We start from the raw sequence: 20,639 nt of genomic DNA, 5'->3' as shown, positions 1-20,639 counted from the left end.
CTGGGCGGGGCTACACAACGTATCTTTTTTTTATTGTCACGGTAACATGAATTTCCGTAATTGGGTCGCGCTGTCCGCCTCACCACTCGCCGCGTTCGGCACGCCGTGCTCCGCCAGGGCCGCAGTAGGGGGGCGAAAAGGTTGCCGGTTCGGAAAGGTTGCCGGTTCGATCCCGAAGTGTCGTCGAAGTGTCCCTGAGCAAGACGCCTAACCCCCTAACTGCTCCCAACGAGCTGATTGGTACCTTGCATGGCAGCCTTTCACCGTTGGTGTGTGAGTGTGTGTGTGTGTGTGTGAGAATGGGTGAATGAGAGGCATCAGTTGTAAAGCGCTTTGGATAAAAGCGCTATACAAACGCAGCCCATTCACCGTTCAGCCCGTCGCCGCGCGGCGCTTGAAAGCGAGCGGCGGGCGTTCGGACGGGGAGCCCCTGGAGACGGGCGGAGGGGCGGGCGCGTCTCACGGCCGGCCGAGGAACAGGAAGAGCCCGGAAAAACCCCACGGGCCGCGGGCAGGAAAGGAGCAGGGAACTGGCGCTTATCTGACCCGCAGCCGAAGCGGTGCGTGACCGGAGCCCAACGCTCGTTTTCAAACGCGCTCCAACCGTCGCGCCCGCCGAGAAACGCGATGAAGGAGGACGCGGAAAACGCGCCGCTCCCCGCACGCGTCTCTGCGGGGGAGATATTGCGAAAACTCAGAAAGTCCGCTCTTTCCCCAGCGAGACATTGAATTATTTACCGATCCGTGAACTGTTCCAAATCCCCCCCCCACACACACACACCCTTGCAGGAGACACTGAGATATGAGAGCTTGCGAAACGGGCCGAGGCGAGGACTAGGGGAAGCCTAATCGAGAGTTCGGGCGATGACGGGACCGTGACGCTGACAGGCCTGGGGTCCGGGTCGAGCTGGCGGCCCCGAGGGCCACGCGTCGCGCTCGGCCCCTAAAAGCAGGTCCTGCTCGGGGGGGCTGCTGTGCTGCATCAAGCCTGCTCTCCACGGCAAGGCCACAAGGGGAATACCACACCCCCCTCCACCCCCACACACAGATCAGATCCTCACGCGCCCCCCCCCCCCCCCGTGGAGTGCCCTCCTCCACCGCCCCCCGCCCCAAAATGGGAATGCCCAGGAACAGAAACACTACTGTCCCACTGACCAAAAAGAGAGTGTCACTCGCAAAGTTAAGATGTTGAGTTACAAGAAACACGTCTGGACGAGAACGCAAAGTGCATTAAATAAAATTGGAGAAAGGACCATACAGGACGCGTGCGGGACATAATGACTTATGACCCGCAGCCCCACAACACAGGACGAGGCACCCCCACACTCCCACACACGGCCCCGGGGCACCCCCCGGCAGCCCCAGGGCTGAAGGTGCGGTACTCACTCTGCACCAGCTGCGTGTCGGGGCTGTAGAAGAACTTCTCGTTGCACTTGTTCCCTTCGCAGCAGCAGAAGAACACGTCCGGATCCTCCTTCTTCTCCACGCACTCGCCGCTGCAGTGGGCACACACACACACAGCACGCGTACACACATATACACACGCACACACACAGCACACGTGTACACACACACACACAGCACACGTGTACACACACACACACAGCACACGTACACACACACACATACACACACACACAGCGTCAGTCACATCAAAGCAGTGAGCTCACGCTCTTCCTGAAACAAGAGAGTACGTTCATCTCCTCATCCCTACTCTCTAGCGACTCTGGGCTACAGGAGACGGTGTTCGGGCTACAGGAGACGGTGTTCGGGCTACAGGAGACGGTGTTCGGGCTACAGGAGACGGTGTTCGGGCTACAGGAGACGGTGTTCGGGCTACAGGAGACGGTGTTCGGGCTACAGGAGACGGTGTTCGGGCTACAGGAGACGGTGTTCGGGCTACAGGAGACGGCGTTCGGGCTACAGGAGACGGCGTTCGGGCTACAGGAGACGGCGTTCGGGCTACAGGAGACGGTGTTGGGGCTAAGGAGCTACAGGAGACGGTGTTCGGGCTACAGGAGACGGTGTTCGGGCTACAGGAGACGGTGTTCGGGCTACAGGAGACGGTGTTTGGGCTAATCTCGCGGCGTTCGCGTGCGGTGGAAACGCAGGTCCAAGGAAGGGTTTTTTTTTTAAAGCCGCCACTTTGGCGAACGAGTCAGGTCACCGAAGGGATTCGATTACAGAGCGTTTTTTCCGGCGGTTCGTGAACCGATTCAGAAAGCTTATCCTGCAAAAATGATGCGGCTCAGCCAGAAGACAGGTTTCTGAAAATCACCCCCCACCTCTCCTTTATTTCCTCTTTCTTTCTACATTCCAGCAGTTCACACAACAAGAAAAACAGCCTCTGGCTTTGGGTGCAGAAAGGTGCAGTTAACTCAATTGCACAGCATTAGAGGAACTGGTGCTGTGAATGAAAACGTTCTTCATATAAATCAATAGACACAGTACACTTCCACCCATCCAGTGATGAAAACACATAATCATACAGAAACCCCCCCCCCCCCTTCTGTGAGCTAAGGCAGCTTCTTGCTTTTTAAATTCAACTCCTCTCACAGTGCGAGAGTTATAATCAGTGTAGACGGCTGGTATTCTCATACCAATGGAAGAGAATACCAGCTGTAGTGTCTAATTCAGCCATTACAAGCAGTTCATAATGGCTCTCTCGTTCAGAGAAATAATAATAATAACAATAATAATAATAATAATAGTTTATTTATAATGCGCATTTCAGGACACCCAAGGTCTAGTGGGCTGGCTGACGTTCCTCACTTGCCAGATCACTGGCGTGCCGTTATGGGATCAGCTAGAAGGTCTGGGGCGTCCCCGCTACCTGTCGCGCAGTCGCTACGAATACGGGTCTTGGGGCGTGCCCGCTTACCTGTCGTAGCAGTCGCTGGATACGATTTGGGGGGCGTGGCCGTTACCTGTCGTAGCAGTCGCTCGGATACGGAGGGGGCGTGGCCGTACCTGTCGTAGCAGTCGCTACGAGATACTGGGGGCGAGGGGGGCGTGGCCGCTACCTGTCGTAGCAGTCGCTACGGATACGAGGCTGGGGGGCGTGGCCGTTACCTGTCTTAGCAGTCGCCGTGAATACGATTTGAGGGGGGCGTGGCCGTTACCTGTCGTAGCAGTCGCTACGGATACGGGGCGAGGGGGCGTGGCCGGTACCTGTCGTAGCAGTCGCTACGGAAACGGGGCGAGGCCGTTACTTGTTGTAGCAGTCGCTGCAGATACGGGGCGAGGGGGCGTGGCCAGTACCTGTCGTAGCAGTTGCTACGGATACGGGGCGAGGGGGCGTGGCCAGTACCTGTCGTAGCAGTTGCTACAAATACGGGGCGAGGGGGCGTGGCCAGTACCTGTCGTAGCAGTTGATGTCGTCCAGCCAGCAGCCCTGCTTGACCACCTCCACGGAGCCCGACACGTTCTTCCAGGTGGCGAAGCAGTGGCGGCGCTTGTCCTTCTCGTCCGCGCAGCGCTCCACCCCGCTGCGGTTGGTGTGGTCCTTCTCCCAGCTGGCGTTGTAGTACATGCACTCCTGCGTCTCTGACCGGCCCAAAATGGCGCCTGTGGGGGAGAGGGGGGAAGACGGAAACTTCCGGTCAGTCAGGCTAACCTCCGGGAGCTAGGTGCTGTTCAGATATGCAGTGCAGCTCGTAAGTATTTCGACAGTGACACATTTTTTTCTTGTTTTGCCTCCGTACTCCAGTACACTGGATTTGAAATGAAACAGTGAGCTTGAGGTCAAACGCAGTCACTCAGCTTTAATTCCACGGTATTTGCATCCATATTGGGTGAATCATGTATGAACTGCAGGACTATTTATATTTAGTTCCCCCTTATTTTCTGGGAACCAAATGAAATTGAACAACCCACCCAACCGTGAGAGCCCTGCACTACCTAACAGGACCAGGCCAAAGGCAGAGCATTTTCGGGGGGGGGGGGTTTACATGAAAACAGGTAATTAACCTGCGTAGGCAAACTAAAAGTTACAGCTGTTCAAGGATTAGCAGCTAGCAATCAAACAGGAACCCAAACGCTTTGTGTCTGTAGATCACCAGAACAGAAATGACAAGTAGTAAGAATAATAAGGGAATAATGCAAACAATGCTGTAAGAAAACTACGTTTAAAAGGCCCGTCCACAGACACACCGACACACAGACAGAGGTAATATGATTTCTCAAGGCGCGGCGCAGGGAGAAGCGGTGGACAGTACGCTGACTGCTGTGGCGGAAAGAGAAGCCATGGCGGCTCTGGAACCGCTAACACGCGGCGGAGCAGACACACGCACGCCGCTGCAGCACCCGCCGGGGTCATGTGAGGCCAGCTCAACCTCCCGCGCTGTTTGTCCCTCGCCCTCTGCCGTCCAAACCGCGTTTCATCTGAACGTAGCTGCGGCGCTCTACCCTGCGCTGCTGCCGTATGAGAGTAGCACAATACACGCACACACACGCACGCACGCGCACACGCACACACACACACACACACACACACACACACACCCCTCAGCTGGCTCCAGTCCCAGAAGCCACTGCAGCGTGGTGAGGCTGTGTCACACGCTGGAGCTCTGTGTGTACAGGACAAGGTCCAGCGGTAATCAGTAATAGAAAATATTTCCCATCATGCTCCGGTGAAGCAGATGACTGACTGCGGCCTGTAATTAAGCTGGGCAGTGAGGAGTACCAGTGTCGGCCATTGTCCGCTGGCGACCAGCTAAGGGAGGGGGAGGGGAGAGAGAGAGAGAGAGAGAGAGAGGGAGGGAAAGAGAAAGACAGGGGGAGAGAAAGTGAGAGGGAGAGGGAGAGAGGGAAAGAGAGACAGAGAGAGAGGGAGAGGGAGAGCTATCAGTGGTCGGGCTTCATGGGGTCCAGGATGATACTGTGGACACTGGGAGTGATGTTACAGGAGCGATTTCAGCTTTTTTAAAAGTGGGGAATCATTGGTAACTATGTAACTGTATGTAGATGGTCTTTGGTACTATAACTATGTGACTGTATGTAGATGGTCTTTGGTACTATAACTATGTGACTGTATGTAGATGGTCTTTGGTACTATAACTATGTGACTGTATGTAGATGGTCTTTGGTGACTATGTGACTGTAGGTACTGTCACATAGACTGCAGGGGGTGTTGCTATTTGCCTGTTTATTGTTTTCATCACAGTATGTACAAACATCTGTTTGAAGAACAATAAGGTAAGAGGAATATACAGTGAGATCCATAATGTTTTTCTAGCTCTGTACTTCACAATTTTATATCTGTAATAAAAAATAATTCACATGGGTTTAAATAGGACATTATTAGCATTTATTAGAGGGTATTTGCATATATACACTATTTATACATAGACCCCCATTTCAGGGCATCATATCGTTTGGGACAAATGGCTTCACAGGCATTTCTGATCAGTCGGGTGTGCTCAATTGCTTCCTTACTGCAGATAGTTTTGATTCTATTGCCTTTGTAGTCCGTTATTGGCATTTGTCAACATGAGGACCAGAGTTGTGCCAACAAAAGTAAAGGAAACAATCATGAGGCTGAGAAATAAGAAAAAAAACTGTCAGAGACATGGGCCAAACTATAGGCTTACCAAAATAAACTGTTTGGAACATCATTAAGAAGAAAGCGAGTACTGGTGAGCTCAGTAATCACAAAGGGCCTGGTAAGCCAGGAAGACCTCTACAGTTGATGACCGAAGAATTTTCACGGTTATGAAGAAGAACCCCTAGATCTGACAGATCTGAAACACTCTTCAGGAGTGCTGGATGTGTCAGTGACTACTGTCCACAGAAAACTTCATAAACAGAACTACCGAGGGAACCAAAGTGTATAAAAATAGTCTTTAATAAAAACGGGGAATGTGCGCTTTATCGAAATTTGAATAATATGATTACAAGTCTAAAATTGTTGAGTACAAAGCCAAATCAATATTAATCAAATGTTATGGAGCTCACTGTGCAAAACAATTTGCTCACAGAAAAGGATGATTCGGCTAACTGGAAAATGAAAAGGCTACTTTGAATGATTAGAACAGAAGGGGAAATCAAAAGAAAACTGGGAACAGTTATGGAATCATCTGTGTGGTGAATGGGGTCTCAAGGGGAACAGTTATGGAATCATCTGTGTGGTGAATGGGGTCTCAAGGGGAACAGTTATGGAATCATCTGTGTGGTGAATGGGGATCTCACAGGGATCAGTTATTGGATCATCTGTGTGGTGAATGGGATCTCAAGAGCAACAGTTATGGAATCATCTGTGTGGTGAATGGGGTCTCAAGGGGAACAGTTATGGAATCATCTGTGTGGTGAATGGGGTCTCAAGGGGAACAGTTATGGAATCATCTGTGTGGTGAATGGGGATCTCACAGGGATCAGTTATGGAATCATCTGTGTGGTGAATGGGATGTCCCGGGGAACGGTTATGGAATCATCTGTGTGATGAAAGGGATCTCTGAGGCGGTGGGTACTTAGTGATTTGAGTGCATGTGAGTAGAGGCCTATAGGCCATGTCTTTGGTGGACAAGCGCCCGGTTCTTACATTAATGAGCTGAATAAATTACAGCCTGATCACACAGGATCTGCTCCCAAGACACAAACCATACCTTTTGTGAGCAGCACTGTGACAGGCAGGCAACTGGCGCTATGCGGGGTTATAACCATTTATAACCATTCACCATCTTAGTGCAAGTCCTCTGACGCTCTGACCGAGTCCCATCTTAAAGCAAGTCCTCTGACGCTACACAGCATTATAACCATTCACAAGTCCCATCTCATCTTGCACCTTCTGTTAACCTCAAGGGCATTTTTACACACGCGCGCACACACACACACACACACGCGCACACACACACACGTCAGGCCAGGAAGCGCGCTCTCCAGGCACAAGGCCAGGCAAGGCCGCCGGGTCAGGAGACTCCCGGCACGGGTCCAGCGGCGGAGCCCGCGCGGTCTCCTCCCGAGCAGGCTCCGTTCTGGTGTGGAATGCGACCCTAACCTGCCCCGCGGGGGTCAGGGCGGCGCAGGTGCTGCACCCGTCAGCCGCGTAGAGGGTCGAGCCCCCCGCGCTCAACGTCCGGGGTTTCCTCACCGAGAGTTCTGGGCCTGAGCTCAGTGCCCCGGGAAACTGTTCAGTCCCTTTCCGAGCGACTTCAGTGGTGTCACCCCCCCTCACAGTGAAATGTGGGATAACCAGCGCAAACTGAAGAGCTCTAACTAACTGTGTGTGAAGTGCAAAGTGGTTTCTGTACAGGTTTCAGATAGAACGTTGGGTGAAAATGGAGGCTGTAAACATGTACTTCCCATTGGCTCACACCACACATTTCTCACCCGAGCTGCTGAACACTTCACAATATCCTCAATATATAATATGTGTCTCAACGACCCACAGTAACGGAGCTCCCAGCCAACACACAACGTTCTCGCAATGTTTCTGCAATGTAGTGGCAACGTTACAACATTGACGAAACATCCCTGTAACATTGTGAGAACGTTTTGTGCTTGCTGGGTTATCTCTGATGTTACCGAGGTCCACCTCCAGTCCATTCCCCATTGGAGCGGGGTCGCGGCGGGAAGCTCCTCCCACACGCAGAGCATCACAGGTCACGTGACGGTGCCTCTTATGTGCCGTACGGTCACGATGAAACGAGCACCTCAATCCATCTTGAAAGTGCAGCGCTTAGCTCAAATACTGAAAGCATGCAGTCTGAGGTTTGACCTATGGGTCCTAGAATAACTAGCAATTCAATGAATCTGACAGCATCAAAAGAAGACCAAGCCAATACATGATAAACAACTCCCTCAGTAAGTGCTTTTAACAGAGAAGAATAACAGCGGAGCAAGAAAATAAAATCTCGGCATGAATAATTTAGAAACGGCTTCATGAAAGGTAAAGCTGGGGCGTAATCACCCTGACCTTTAACCTTTGGTAGCAGTACAGCCGTCCAGCATAGTGGTCCAGCGGGACGTCCGCTGAACACAAGGGACACGAGTCCAAACTTACATTTTTCAATGGCAAAAGCTAAACGTTCCATTCGAGTTGCTATCCTGGAGGACAGATCAGATTCTGAAAGCTGAAGATCTGATTGGTTGGGAGAGCAGAGCCGAATGCACCACACGGGTAAAAGCCCAACCCAATCTGAGCTGGGTTTAGCGGTTAGCAGAGCCGTTTACAGAAATAAAAACATGGCTGGCGTCCAATCCCGCAGTCACGACCACAGGAAGTGATGAAATGTGTACCCTTCCTTCCCCTCAAAACTCTCCGGATCGGGACACTTAAATACAGATACAGAACGGCGCACGTATAATATCATCAAAAGAAAAAATCAATTAGCGCTGTTGCAGAATGCTCGTGTTGTATGGAAAGTCCTAAAGTCCTAAAGAAGAAGCTAACTGCTGGAAGACTCTGAAATCGCCAGCGACCAGGCCGACTGTGGAACACATCAGAAAGAGATGACGGTGATTACAAGAGCTGCGAAAAAAAATGTAATTAAACCAACTAAATTGTCAGCTGGAGTAATGGCTTATGATCGCCATACAATGGGAGTGAACGTATTGCAGGACACTGTGCACAGGAGACTAACAAAAGCAAATCACAGAGGCTGCTCTTCCAGATGTAAATCTCTCGTCAGCAACAAGAACAGAAAGGTGAGGCTGGAGGAAATACAAAGACCATGAGCCTGATTCGTTTTTGAAACGAGTCTCATTGACAGATGAGACAGAGATGAACCGTTACCAGAGTGATGGAAAGGTGAAAGTGCGGGGAGAGAGAGAGAGAGGGACTGCTCTGGACCCTCCATATACTACTCCATCTGTCAAGCATGGCGGTGTGGGTGTGATGGCTTGGGCCTGTGTGGCTGCATCTGGAACTGGTTCAGCGGTCTTTACTGATGATGTAACCAGCGGTGGTGGCAACCGGCAACAGAATGACAGCTGTGTGCAGAAACATTTTGTCCACCAATACTCAGAGAAATGGAATCAAACTCAATGAACGGACATTTACCATGCAGAAAAACAACGACCCAAAACGTTCAGCAAACTTAATCAAGGAGCTTATCAGGAAGACAAGGTGGAAGTGTTTGACGTGGTCCAGTCAGCCATATTTAAACCCATTTGACCGTGCGGTTCACTTGTTCCAAAGGACACTGAAGTCTGAGACCCCAGCAAGCACACAGCGACTGAAAGAGGCAGCGGTAAGAGCTTAGCCGAGCAACTCAAAGGATCACATCGCGAGCCTAGTGATGTCACTGAGCCACAGACTCGATGCAGTCATATAATGTAAGTGGTACATAACGAAATGTTGACTTTGCGTAACATTTGTCATAAAATTAGTAAAAACTTATGCTGACTTGCAATATAGGGACTTGTCTCATTGAATGCCATTGTTGTAATATAGTACAATATAGGCTATGTGTTAAACAAAAGTCAACCAGCCAATTTGATGGTTTGACTGTCCCAATACATTTTGCAGTTAACTGCTTATCCGTGCAATTTATACATGTTTTATTTAGGCTACTTGTTTTTAATGACAGTCTGTGATAGAATTCCAATTTATTCATTATAACTGAATAAGGGGTATTATAGGTATTCATGAAAATATTGAACATCTGTCTGCACTATACTATAACTCTATTGCATACAATTGTGGTGCCATTTGCTAAATTATGTTTTTTTCCCCATTTTATTACTTCTGTTTTCTTATTTCCTTTTATTTTCACTGTTCGCACTTTGAGCTGCAAAACTGCATGAAAGGTGATAATGTTGCTTTTTTTTTACATGATTCATTAATTATTAAATGGTCAATAACCTTTGAGCTACACATGCCTGTCTCTTGATCCAACACTCCCATGCACTGGAAGAAGATCCAGTAAATCTGTACAAGACCCTAAAGTAATCTATCTGTCCACCGACAGCACATATTTCATTTGTGCTAAAGAGCAAAAGCAACCTCAAGCTAAATTTCAATTCTTATCGCAGGGGTTCAGTGGAAACACTTCAGTCAAAAGGCATTTTCAGGTGTGTACATTCACAACAACTGTATGGGCACAAAATAGAACCAGAACAACATATGTTATTTAGCACAATTTACCATTTCTTAGTGCTCCACTGCACGGGTAACACGTTCTATGTGGGATTCTAGAAATAACTATGAAAATATTTCATTCCGCCTTTCACTAAAGCTAAGAGACTGTCAAAGTGTGAAAACTGGAGTCAAACTGGAGCACAGGCCCGTATGTAAACGTCCAATTTATTTACTCCTGTAAACATGAACATTAACAGGAGCTTTCACTGTCTGATGCAAACCTAAACATGACCGGGGTAACTGATCCAGAAAGTGCCTGCCGCGGGGGTCCAGAAAGCCCTGGAGAGAAAAGGTCAGTGCGCCTATTCCAAAGCTCGACCGCTGCTCCAGCAGAAAGCAGGATACCGGGCACCAGAAGCCCCCCTCGCTGACTGAAGGGGGGGGCGGTTGGTTAATCCGGACAATCACGGCGACTCCGGCGAGTCTGGCCCGGGCGGTCGCGAGGGGGCCGTCCCGTTAATTCTGCGGGCCCGCTTGCCGAACGGCTGACAGACGCTACGCAAAAACACGGGGACCAAACGAGACCGCGACGTAGCCCGTTAGCGCAGCACAACAGGAGGAGACCGGCACGATCAGAGGCCTCTGTGCACGTTTATCTGTGGAAGCAAGCGTACGGACCGAGCGGGCGGGATTTCTGAATGCTTTTTTACGTTACCGTTTTGGTTAATGAACAAAATTTCTGCAAAACCACTGTCTGCTTATATGGAAACCGCGAGTGAACAAAAAAACCTTAATTTAAAAACAATGGTATTCAGGGGTCTGTAGTTACGAGTGCTGGATTTCTGGAATTTTAATCGTTAATTGCCTTCAGTGAGATCAAATTCAGGGATTAGTCCTGGCAAATGCACCCAGAAAGACTAGCAGCCATTATCAGGATTAAGGAATTTGAGGAATCTGCCAGAATTCCCTGTCAAATCCGCACAAAGGAGCCGCCTGGGGGGAAAGAAGCCAACTTCCTCCGTCTCCGCGAGCCTCTATGGGATACGAACAGGCATGAACCCCACCGTCCCTAACCCTCGCACCCAACAAACTCCCGCTTTCGACAGGCCCTCTCCTGTTTCTGCAGAGCGCGGTGGGGGCGTGCGTGATTTGCGGCACGCGAGAAACGATCAGCCGAATCGGACGCCGATCCCCCACTCGATCCCTCGCTCGCGCGCTTCGTGCTCCCGGCACCGCTCGCAGCCAATCAGGAGAGACCTCGCGGAACGAGATACCGAGCTGCGGAGGCCGCCGCGGCCTTAAACCGGGGTCAGGAGGGATGAAGGCGCCGCGCGCGGGCCCGGGCGGACCGCATCAAACGTATCGCATTCCGCTGACGACACGCTGACGACACGCTGTGCTCCGATGTCCCTCCTCAACGCTGACATCAAAACAGCGCCGGCCTTTAAAACGCTGGGAAACCGAAGACGGCGGGATGAAAATACCCTCCTGAGTCAGAGGGCGTCGGGTCCGCGACACGTCACCCCGCGTGGGTCGGGAGGGGCCGGGGACGGAGGGCCCGCCGCCTCGCTCGTCCGGCCGCGGGCGGGAAGCGGCGCCTGCGTCCGGCCGTTTGAGGAAGCGCCTGCGTGAGTCATCCGCTCCGCCGCCCCAGAACCGACACACACGAGCGTCTGAACACGGCACTCTGTGCCTTTCACCTGCTCCGTTAAGCCAGCTTTAACCCCTTCAGGGAGGCGGCGAAGTGCGCGGACGCAAAAAAACGCCCAGAGGACAGTGAGGCACGCCTGAGACAGAGGAATATACACATAAAACACGGGCTGCCATCTTAGAGCCCGGCATCACTGTGGGGTCTGTCCTTCTTGAGGAATGTGCCTGCAGCAATGAGAGAGCACCAGGCTTTCAATCACCTCATCAAGGCACCTACGGCCATTTCATATTTTTTTACACCATGGCTTTTTTAATATAATAATATATTTTTTTCCTACGGCCTTTGGCGGAACCAATTAGCTGTGGATAGAGGGGTTACGACGTGGTGTTTTCTTACTGGTTAAATGGTGCTTGCTTGCTTTCCTATGGAAGTTCTGTGACTTCCATTTACTTACACATTTCCAGTGTGTAAAAAAATTTAAAAAAAGGCCACTAAGAAGTTGCTACGTGAAATAAAGCAATCAACAAATTGAATGCAAATCACTAATTATTTCAAAGGCCCTGTGAACGGTTGGACATGTAGATGGAAAAATGGGAAAGCCAGGGTTCCACCACACCTCGGACATGCTCTGCTCTGCTTTAGGTGTGTAAGACAGCAGGTGACCACTTTGTAAGGCTACAATAACGCTCAGTGTTACAGTCAGACCGTGGCTGATCGCTCAACGGTGCAACTGGGAAAATGAAAGCAAGCCGTTTCCCCTGCAGACACAAATCCCCAGCGGGTGATCTTGGGCTAAAGAGGTGCAAATGTGCTTTCACCTGATGTTTATTTACCGCTTCATATAAAGTTTTTTTTTGTATTCACAGCTTAGGTCTTTCAAGACAGCGTTCAGCATTTCCAGAATGCTCTGTCCCCTAAAACAGGCAGAACGAGGGCTGGTGAATGTTTGACCCCCCCACTATTTTACAATCAGATGAAATGTTTACGGCTCCGGTACATCAACACCTTAGAACCTCCCCCTTCATCCAGTAGGGGCTCAAAATCAGTTCTGAAAATGCGCTGCCTACCAGCAGAAAGCAAACAAACGGGCATTTTGGATATCGATTCGTCTGACCAGCTGATCACTGTTGATCGACCGCGATTCTCTCAGGGTGACTGACAGTCGCGTGACAGTCGTGTTAAGTCGTATCACCTTGTTACTCAGAGGTGACCAAGCACAAGGCCTTGAGGTGATTTTCTAAACCAGCTCAACGTCAAGCACAGGGACGATCAAACCAGAGGCTGAAAGTAGGCCAAACCAATATGGCGGCTTAGAGAGAGAGGGCTTCCCAGCCACCGACACAACGGCCCCTTCCTGCTTCTCTCGGCAGGGCACCACCTGTTCATTAACATCCAATCATATCCTCTCCTGATTGATGAGGTCACGGACAGCTTTGTGCAGCAGTCCCGGTCACTCGAACGTTTCTTAGTGAGTCAAGAATGGTCGATTAACAAAAAACAGAAAAAACAACAAAATTTGTTCACAAAACACAAATAAAGAGAAGTGTTTTCTTCATGCTTACAACAATAAGCTGCTTTTAAACCAGTTGGCACATTCAGCAGTTTTGTACATTTTAATCATTGCTGCTTGTAAATCCCGCCCATTTGACCTGATGCGTTTGGCTCATCAGACAATCAGTCATCTGCACATTATGCAAAGAATTACCCCCGAGTTGTGCCTCTCCTCTCCGAAATCTCATTCCTCAGGCCACAGCCCTCCCTCCCTGCCCCCCTTTACAGGTCGCCCCAGCCGCCGCCAAGGCTGTCGCGCCCATGGTAATGAGCCGTTAAAAAGCCCTTTCCTGTAGCGTGCGCAGAGAATGCGTGCTATGCGTGGGCCAATTAGCCGCGGCTTTGCGGATTGCGGGGCGGAGCCGGGAGTACAGTAGGCGGTTCATTCTGAGCCCGTCGATCGGTGGCGCAACTGAACCGCAGACAGACAGACAGACAGACAGACAGACAGGCTGCTGTGAGTGCCAGCGGGGATTAACAGACTGGATTCCGTCGCCGAGTTCGGTTATTTTGACCGGCGAATGAAACGACCTTTTGTGGTCGGCCTGTTTCGTTTTGTTTTTTTTTTTACACTTCTCCTCCCCCCAGTGACCTCAGACCTCGTCTGGTGAACCCGGTCGCCTCTCCAGGCCCATGACATCAGCCGGCTCCAGTGTCTCATCGGGACGTCCCCCCCCCCCCCCCACCGCCCTAACAGAGACTTCGAAAGCCCAACGGACCGTCAAAAAAAAGAGGAAGCCGAAAGACTGGGCCGTGGGGTTTGGAACCACCCAGGACCTGTCTCTGGCGGCCAGGAGCCTCAAATAACGACCGCTCTGACTGTGTGTGTGCGCGGCGCAGCGGGCGGACGGCAGCAGAAGGATCCCACGCGGGGTCCTCACTGAAGCGTCGGTAGCGGCGATCCCGGCGACGAGCGAAGCCGACGATGCGAAGCAGTCGCCGGCTGAAGCCTTTATCCCGGCCGGAGGGACGAGCGACCGGACGGGTCTGTGCCTTACAGCACACCGCACGCCCCCGTCGACTCCGACGTCAGGCCCGAAGGGACGAGCTCGCTAAATGTCTGCTGGCGCCGCGTGCCTCGGTAATCGCAGCTGCCTCTGACATCACCCGCGCTCAGCCGCAGCCGGGGCATTCCAGCGGTGTGGCGCTCCGGTGCTGCTTCGCTTCGAGGGACAGCAGCGCCCAGTATTAGCTTCAGTCTCACAGGAAAAACACGCTGCACCCTTTTCCTCTCACAGGTACAGCTCGCTTCTCACACAAGTACAGCAGTTCTCTCTCACAGGTAGAGCATTTCTCTCTCACAGGTAGAGCCTTTCTCTCACAGGTAGAGCAGTTCTCTCTCACAGGTAGAGTTTCACAGGTAGAGCTTTCTCTCACAGGTAGAGCGTTTCTCTCTCACAGGTAGAGCCTTTCTCTCACAGGTAGAGCGTTTCTCTCTCACAGGTAGAGCCTTTCTCACAGGTAGAGCGTTTCTCTCTCACAGGTAGAGCGTTTCTCTCTCACAGGTAGAGCGTTTCTCTCTCACAGGTACAGCTCGCTTCTCACACAAGTAGAGCGTTTCTCTCTCACAGGTAGAGCCTTTCTCTCACAGGTAGAGCCTTTCTCTCTCACAGGTAGAGCCTCTCTCACAGGTAGAGCGTTTCTCTCTCACAGGTAGAGCGTTTCTCTCTCACAGGTAGAGCCTTTCTCTCACAGGTAGAGCGTTTCTCTCTCACAGGTAGAGCCTTTCTCACAGGTAGAGCATTTCTCTCTCACAGGTACAGCTCGCTTCTCACACAAGTAGAGCGTTTCTCTCTCACAGGTAGAGCCTTTCTCTCACAGGTAGAGCCTTTCTCTCTCACAGGTAGAGCCTCTCTCACAGGTAGAGCGTTTCTCTCTCACAGGTAGAGCGTTTCTCTCTCACAGGTAGAGCCTTTCTCTCTCACAGGTAGAGCCTTTCTCTCACAGGTAGAGCGTTTCTCTCTCACAGGTAGAGCGTTTCTCTCACAGGTAGAGCCTTTCTCTCTCACAGGTAGAGCGTTTCTCTCTCACAGGTAGAGCCTTTCTCTCACAGGTAGAGCCTTTCTCTCTCACAGGTAGAGCCTTTCTCTCACAGGTAGAGCGTTTCTCTCTCACAGGTAGAGCGTTTCTCTCTCACAGGTAGAGCGTTTCTCTCTCACAGGTAGAGCGTTTCTCTCTCACAGGTAGAGCCTTTCTCTCTCACAGGTAGAGCCTTTCTCATGCACAGCTGCGCACACTGCCTCCAGTGTGTCTACACTGGTCCTCCACTGGCCCAAAAGGTCCTTGGATCAATCCCTCTCCTCTGCTGGAAAACCATCAAACCAGCCAACACTTAAGCCATTATTCACCCATTAGTCAATTCCCTGTGCAGCACTGTGTGGTTGTACAACATGGCGGCTTGATCCGTAATGCTCTGAACAAAACGACTACTTACAGTGAATTCAGGAAATTATGTAGTTTAATTAAACACAGCAAATGGCTGTGGCCCACTCACAACCGTCATTGAAACAGCATAATCAATTTACAAAGAGAAACTTTTTGGCAAACCCCCAACAATTATTTACTCACGCATGCTGACCAAGAGAGGAGAGATTGCCATCACAGACCCACTACAGTACCTTCGTGGACTCCTACACCTGTTCTTGCGAGACACTGGCAATCATAAATAGGAAAAGTTAAAACGTCGTCACACTTTCTATAAAAAATGCAGGAAACTTATGGTTAAAATAGTGAGCTCTACATTAAAGTTTCCTTAAAAAGCAAACTTTGTTCACGTATACGTTGATGCATTCTCTACGATGTCCCTATTTCAGCTGGTTAGGATTCTGTTCAAACAGAGAGTAGTGTAAATATTTAAACTCAGCAGATACCCAGAAAATGAAGAAGGAGCATACACAACTATCCGACCCAGAGTGCACTGAGCAGAATGCACGGTAGTGTGTGCCTGTGCACAAGCTCGGCTGTGCTGACGGAGAAGCGTGGTAGCCCGTGTGTGTGTGTGTGTGTGTGTGTGCGCAAAGACGCTGCGTGTGCAGAAATGCTGTGGTTACGGTATTTTACCAGGACAACACTGGAGTCATTCATACACAGCGCATTCCTCTGCTGCCACTGAGTTCCTTCAGAAGACCAGCATCTCAGAATACACTCCTGTAGGCTTCTACAAGAACTCCAGACTGAGTTCTGGTAACCTCGGTAACACAAACTAGAAAGCCAGACGTACACCAGGCAAACGTACGAGCGTTTAAACCTCAATGCTATGCACCATCTAGTAGGGCCAATGAACTGCTTTGTTCAGGCCATGTGACCTGGCCTGTCACTACCAATGGAGTGGCTATTTTGTTGGTTTTAAGAGGTCGCCAAAAACAGCCTGTCTAAACTGGGTGTCTTATATTATTTCACAGCAGAGCTTCAGACCCAAGCAGCTAAAAAAAGAAGAGAGAAAATAACCCATTCTTGCCATATTCTGTACTGAGAGCGCATAAATTGTCCTCGCTAAATAAGTCTACACAATAATTAAAACCTTAATGTTCCTCTTAACTACAGAGCACTTCAATGTCAGTTCTCTCAGGTCTGTAATAATCTTAGTGGTGATCAAAAAGTTATCCCTGAAAATCCAACAGTATTTCCCCCAAGTGCAAGAGCAATATGATCACACGCTACTTTCCACAAATGAACTAGCCCATTGAAATTCATCAGTCACCAGTTAATTAAAGCAAACACTTTAAAAAGAAAGTGCACGTGTTGCCAAGTGTAAAATTCCCTGTAAAATGAAGTGCATGTGTTGTTAAGTGTAAAAGTCCCTTTAAAATGAAGTGCATGTGTTGCTAAGTGTAAAAGTCCCCATAAAACAAAGTGAATATGTTGACAAGTGTAAACGTCCCCATAAACAAAAGTGAATGTGTTTGAGTGTAAAAGTCCCCGTAAAGCACAGACTCCTGACACGTTCTCCTGGACACACTTTCATCCGACACCACAAGGCCCGGGAGTCCAAGCCTTTACCCATCTGCCCTGGCTAATAGGTCCCCGATGTGACAATTTATGTACAGTAATGGACTCACTTCAGCCTGGCAAGTCACAGACAGTGCCACTATCTCCTCAACTAACTTCCTTACAGAGCTCAGGAGAAAAAATGCAACAGTGACTTGGGAACAAGCAATAAATAAATATATAAAAATATATTAAAAAATAGACGAAGTGAGCAGGTCTTGGGAGACTTTAAAGGAGAAGATGATAAATGCACAACGGCGAGTTTTAATCAGGGATGAAAGAGGGAGCGGGGCACAGCCAGCGTGTCTAGACTGCAGCCCGCGTCAGGAAGGCTCCGTACGGTGTAAAATAACATCTGGAAGGCACATTAATCACAGTTAGGGCATTACTACCAGGCCCCTGGACACTGGGAAACTACTGCTGAAACCCATTAAGCCTCTCTGCTGTGTGGCAGGAGCACATGCTAACACACAGCACAGCACTGACTGATGAAGCTAATACCCATGCTAACGCACAACACAGCACAGCACTGACTGAAGCCAATGCCCATGCTAACACACAGCACAGCACTGATGAAGCTAATACCCATGCTAACACACAGCACAGCACTGATGAAGCCAATGCCTATGCTAACACACAGCCCAGCACTGATGAACCCAATGTCCATGCTAACGCAAAACACAACACTGACTGAAGCCAATGCACATGCTAACGCACAACACCACACTGACTGAAGCCAATGCCCATGCTAACGCACAGCACAGCGTGCTGACTGAAGCTAATGCCCATGCTACCGCACAGCACAGCGTGCTGACTGAAGCCAATGCCCATGCTAACAAACGACACAGCACTGACGGATAAAGCCGAACCAACATGACGCACCAGTGGTCGTACAGCCAACCGCCGACTGCGTCACGGTGCGTCGCAACCAGCCACGCGTCTGCGTCATCGTTATTAAAATTTTTCCGTCAACCTGGTGCGCCCCGCTTATTCATAATATTACTAAATGGCGTGCTTGGCTACGAGCCCAATTCAGTCGTTCTCGTCTTTTTGTTTAATGTACAAATGTGCGGAATGCCCATCCGGTATTCACATCACAGCCGGGTAATGCACGGGAGCTCTGGCGCGCTCTGCTCGGAAACAAAGACGTCACCCCGCGAGTGGAGGAGCGGTGATTATGCGCACGGGGTACATGACACCGCTTAGGCGAACCTGTTAAAGTGCGACAGCGGAGGAGAAGGGTGTCGAGGCCGCCAGACGTGACTCACGTTCCTCCCGACGACCGGGGAGGAGGGGAGGGGAGGCGAGCCGCGAAAGGAGGAGAGAACCTTTCTTCCTCCTTCCTCCCCTCTCTCTCGTTCTCCCGCGGCCGAGCCCGCCAAGCCGCTAACCGACTCGTTTCCACTGCTCCTCCGTACTGCCAGAGACAAACTGCACGCTTAGCCAACCGCAAGGCTAAATACCTTCCTTCTGAAATGGCCGATAGGGTGAAAGCTTATGGACGGAAAATGCTAGAAGATTCTGGGGCACAGAAAACGTGCCCCAGAAAACGAGGTTAACGGCAGGTTAAAGGTCATCGCGGGGGCAGCAGCCTGACGGCGCAAAGCCCGGGCTTAGAAGGCGGAGCCATCTGTCGCCGAGCAGGGCGAGCGCCGCCGGGCGAACCCGGCTCACGTTTAGCCTTCACGCGGAAGATAATCTCTCCGCAAATCTACCGCGCGGCGCGCTCTGACCGCCGCGGGGAGCGGGAGCTGCAGCACAGAGCGGCGGCGGAGCGAGACACCGCTTCATGCGGAAGTTTTGGAACAGCATAACTTCACGGGACCTGCACGGTGGAGTTACTCTATAAGGAACAGGAAGTAGGAATCTAACGCTGCCTGCTCTACTCCAGTTTGCCCTCTCAAAACAAATAGCCTACCAACTGTGTTAACCTTCGACAACTGTAACTGTAAAAACTACACTACTATGATTTTGCAATGAATTATGGGAGACTGAGGGAAGGGGAACAGGGAAACGGGAGCATGCGCTCAAGTTTAGACGACACTGACACACCGAATTGTTTAAACGGATGACCGATACTGAAACGATAAAGAAAATGGCATGATTGCTGCTATATACATCTCTGAACTTTGCAGAGAAGAGTGGCTTGTCTCGACTACGTCACCAGGGGGGTGATTTGTCTAAATTCGAGGTGCGCTCTCTTGTGAAGAGAAGTCACACGGTCCTGCTCCGGGCTGTTTTAGGGGTGAACTTTCTCTAAATACACCAGCATGTGCCCACTGTACCGTAAATACAGGGTGTGCTGTAGTTCACCCAGAAAAAGCACCAGGAATGAGCAGGGATGAGCAGTAAGCAGGCCAAGTGCATCAAAGTTGCTATTTATGTTTAAGATTCAGCCGGTTCCTCTGAATAACAAGACCAGGTCAAAACCTAGTGTGTGGCCGGACCTCTCCGGCCGACCAATGGTGCAACTTCATCACTCACTCACTCACTCACAGACATTCACGTTTGTAAGGCTGGCCCCGCTCTTGCGGTCCAGCTAAAAATGCACAAAGCAGGCGCAGTTATCGTTCTCTTAATTCTACATCAGTGCCGCCCACTGCGCGCGGTCTTGTGACCTCGGACGTCAGAAGGGCGTGGTCTTGCTGATGATACAGAGGGAAACCACGTACGGCCAGCACGGCCACCCAAAAAACCTCGCCTCCAGGCCTCGGGAGCTCACACAGCCGCAGGTCAAACTGTGCTTTTCCTAAATTATCTGAAAGCATTTTTAAATGCATCCTAAAAATAAAGCGCAGTGCATTTGGAAACCACATACCTTCCGAACTACTTTAATGTGTTCCCTGGTATATTCAAAAACTCCGGAAAAGCATTCTCACATATGCAGACAGACAGACACTCGTTTAAAAGTATCTGGAAACACAGGGGATTCATTTTGTCCTGAATGTGTCCGTAATACAGTAACGCAGTCTCCAGGTAAATAAGTTATGCGATAGTTTCGCCGGCCCTGGCAGACGGCTCCCCCCCGGTGCCAGGAAAGCGTGTAAAAGACGCAGAGCAGGTGCTGTTCATTATCGGCATGGAAACGGAGCCACCGCTGTTCATCATTGGCGATCCTCGCGGGAGGAAGCCACTGTCACTGCCAGCGGCGGCCATGCCGTTAGGCGGGGGACGGACCCCGCCTCCGGGGGGGGGCTCGTTAATCGCACGCGCGTCTTCGGACGCGCCCGTCCCATTTATCACAGGGGCCCCCTATCTCTTCATCAGCGCAGGGGCCACAAGTTCAATTCTGAAGCGCAAAAAACACACCCCACAAAGACGAATTACAGCGAGGAGAAGAAGGTAATTAATTTTTTAAAAGTGTAATTACCCCAAACCTGAAAACGAATCCCAGTCCCCTTGCACACGCGGTACGATCGCCCAGAAGATTTT

General features: G+C 50.6%; 1 protein-coding gene across 1 annotated transcript in view; it reads right to left on the bottom strand.

Moving 5' to 3' along the window:
• The window catches only part of LOC135240475 (activin receptor type-2A), a 62,554-nt gene that overhangs the window by 28,002 nt on the left and 13,913 nt on the right, over positions 1–20,639 (bottom strand). The window contains exons 2-3 of the mRNA XM_064309963.1: positions 3,360–3,567; positions 1,387–1,496 (exon numbers count right to left, since the gene is read on the bottom strand). Coding sequence (XP_064166033.1) covers positions 1,387–1,496; positions 3,360–3,567 — 318 coding nt within the window. The remainder of the gene's footprint in view (positions 1–1,386; positions 1,497–3,359; positions 3,568–20,639) is intronic.

This window comes from Anguilla rostrata, chromosome 15 (assembly GCF_018555375.3).
Source record: "Anguilla rostrata isolate EN2019 chromosome 15, ASM1855537v3, whole genome shotgun sequence".
Classification (NCBI taxonomy): domain Eukaryota; kingdom Metazoa; phylum Chordata; class Actinopteri; order Anguilliformes; family Anguillidae; genus Anguilla; species Anguilla rostrata.
The sequence above is the reverse complement of the archived record's forward strand: the minus strand, read 5'-3'. Positions and strand labels throughout refer to the sequence as shown.